At 38.7% G+C, this 1,548-nt stretch overlaps 1 protein-coding gene across 25 annotated transcripts in view; it reads left to right on the plus strand.

Moving 5' to 3' along the window:
* The window catches only part of LOC108691965 (calcium/calmodulin-dependent protein kinase type II alpha chain), a 105,871-nt gene that overhangs the window by 92,177 nt on the left and 12,146 nt on the right, over positions 1 to 1,548 (plus strand). For 10 of the 25 annotated variants that reach the window (XM_018199965.1, XM_018199966.1, XM_018199968.1 and 7 more), the window contains one exon: positions 1,249 to 1,404. The exons of 14 other annotated variants lie outside the window; for them this stretch is intronic. In XM_018199965.1, the coding sequence (XP_018055454.1) occupies positions 1,249 to 1,404 (156 nt within the window). Of the gene's footprint in view, positions 1 to 1,248; positions 1,405 to 1,548 lie in introns of those variants that run through there. One more of the 25 variants, XR_001931942.1, reaches the window with a different exon arrangement.

Here is a 1,548-nt window from a genome sequence, read left to right on the forward strand (position 1 = left end):
CGCCTTTTAATTTTATTCAACAATTCATTCGTTTTTTTCGCATTTGCCATACATTCACGTTACACGTTCACTCACGCACTCGTTGATTTTTTTTAGACATTAGATAATATCCTCAGCCGACGAGACCCTTCCTTAAGAGGCGCGACGGAAACGAGAGAAAAACGAACTTTTCCCTTTATTATCGTTTCTTTGTGCGCCTCTCCTCGATTTCTCCTTGACTGTTTACATACGTAGACAATACTGTCTGACGAATCGATTCATTCTATCGATTGGACATTCTATTGATTGGACAATCATTCGATGATTTCTCCTTACATTTCCCAAGTTTCACCTCTCTCCGTCAAAGACTCACACAGTTATAAAATAGTATAAAATATACTGCATTCGCTCTTCCGTTTGCTCTTCCGGCGATATCGATGATTTCCCTTGCTTCTCTGCTCTTTCGTCGGATCTTTATTATTTACGGATTCGAGCGTCGGGAATAGACGACGCGATGATCGATCGCGTTTTACACCATCTTGCTAACCACGTTCGTTTCCGTTAAGTTCTGCAAGTGGAGTGGATCTGACAAGCAAGTAGAGAAATAGACAAACTGCAACGACATAGATAATGACGTTGACACTAATATCAGTTACAAGTTAGACAACAAATTTGTCAAATAAAATGATTGTCCTTTCAAAGTCGACTGTTATACACTTGCAATTGAAATTGTTTGTTAATACATATTGTCGAAAGTATATTTTATTTATTACGCGTCTAATATTTTCTACGATTTGCAACAATTTTTTATTATAAATTATAAAATTATTTGTTAAAGCGAAATAAATTATTTCTCTCCGTCTGTTTTGCTTTAAATTATTATGTAAATTATTCTATAAAAAGTTATAAATCTTTTAGATGAGAATTCTGAGTTATAACTTAATTAATTTAAAATTGACTTAAAAATTTATTCAAAAAGATTCTAAACCAAATGCTCTTGATAATCGACAATCTTAAAAAATGTATCAAAACAATGAAAATGTGCATGGAGAATTTCGAGATAGCCTGTATTGTGATTTCTTATATTTTATCATTGAATAAGTCGAGAATCCGCGAAAGACGAGGAGCAATCGATCTAAAGAGCGTCGCCAATCTAGAGAGTCGGACGCGCGATTATGCGATGTGACGAGACGCGAATACGACGCGACGTGCAATGGCTTCTTTGACGTTGACACTAGCTCGTGTTTGGTTGGTTGATTGCATGACTAGCTGGCAGCGCAGGAAGCGGTAGCAGCAGCGGTAGCAGCAACAACAGCCAGAACAGCCAAGTCGGCGCGTCACCATCGTCGCCGGCCAGTATCAGCCATCAGGCGAATGGTAGCAACGAGCCGATAACATCGCGACGGCAGGATTCCTCGCCCATCGGTCTGTAGCACGATAATCTGGCACGTTTCCTTCTATCTTGATACTCTTCCCTTCTTCCTAGAGGGTGGAAACGATCTCTTAACTCATTCTCGAGCGTCGCTGCATGCTATAGAAATTCAGTTATTTTTTATTATCATTATTACG

This window comes from Atta colombica, unplaced genomic scaffold (genome assembly GCF_001594045.1).
Source record: "Atta colombica isolate Treedump-2 unplaced genomic scaffold, Acol1.0 scaffold55, whole genome shotgun sequence".
NCBI lineage: Eukaryota > Metazoa > Arthropoda > Insecta > Hymenoptera > Formicidae > Atta > Atta colombica.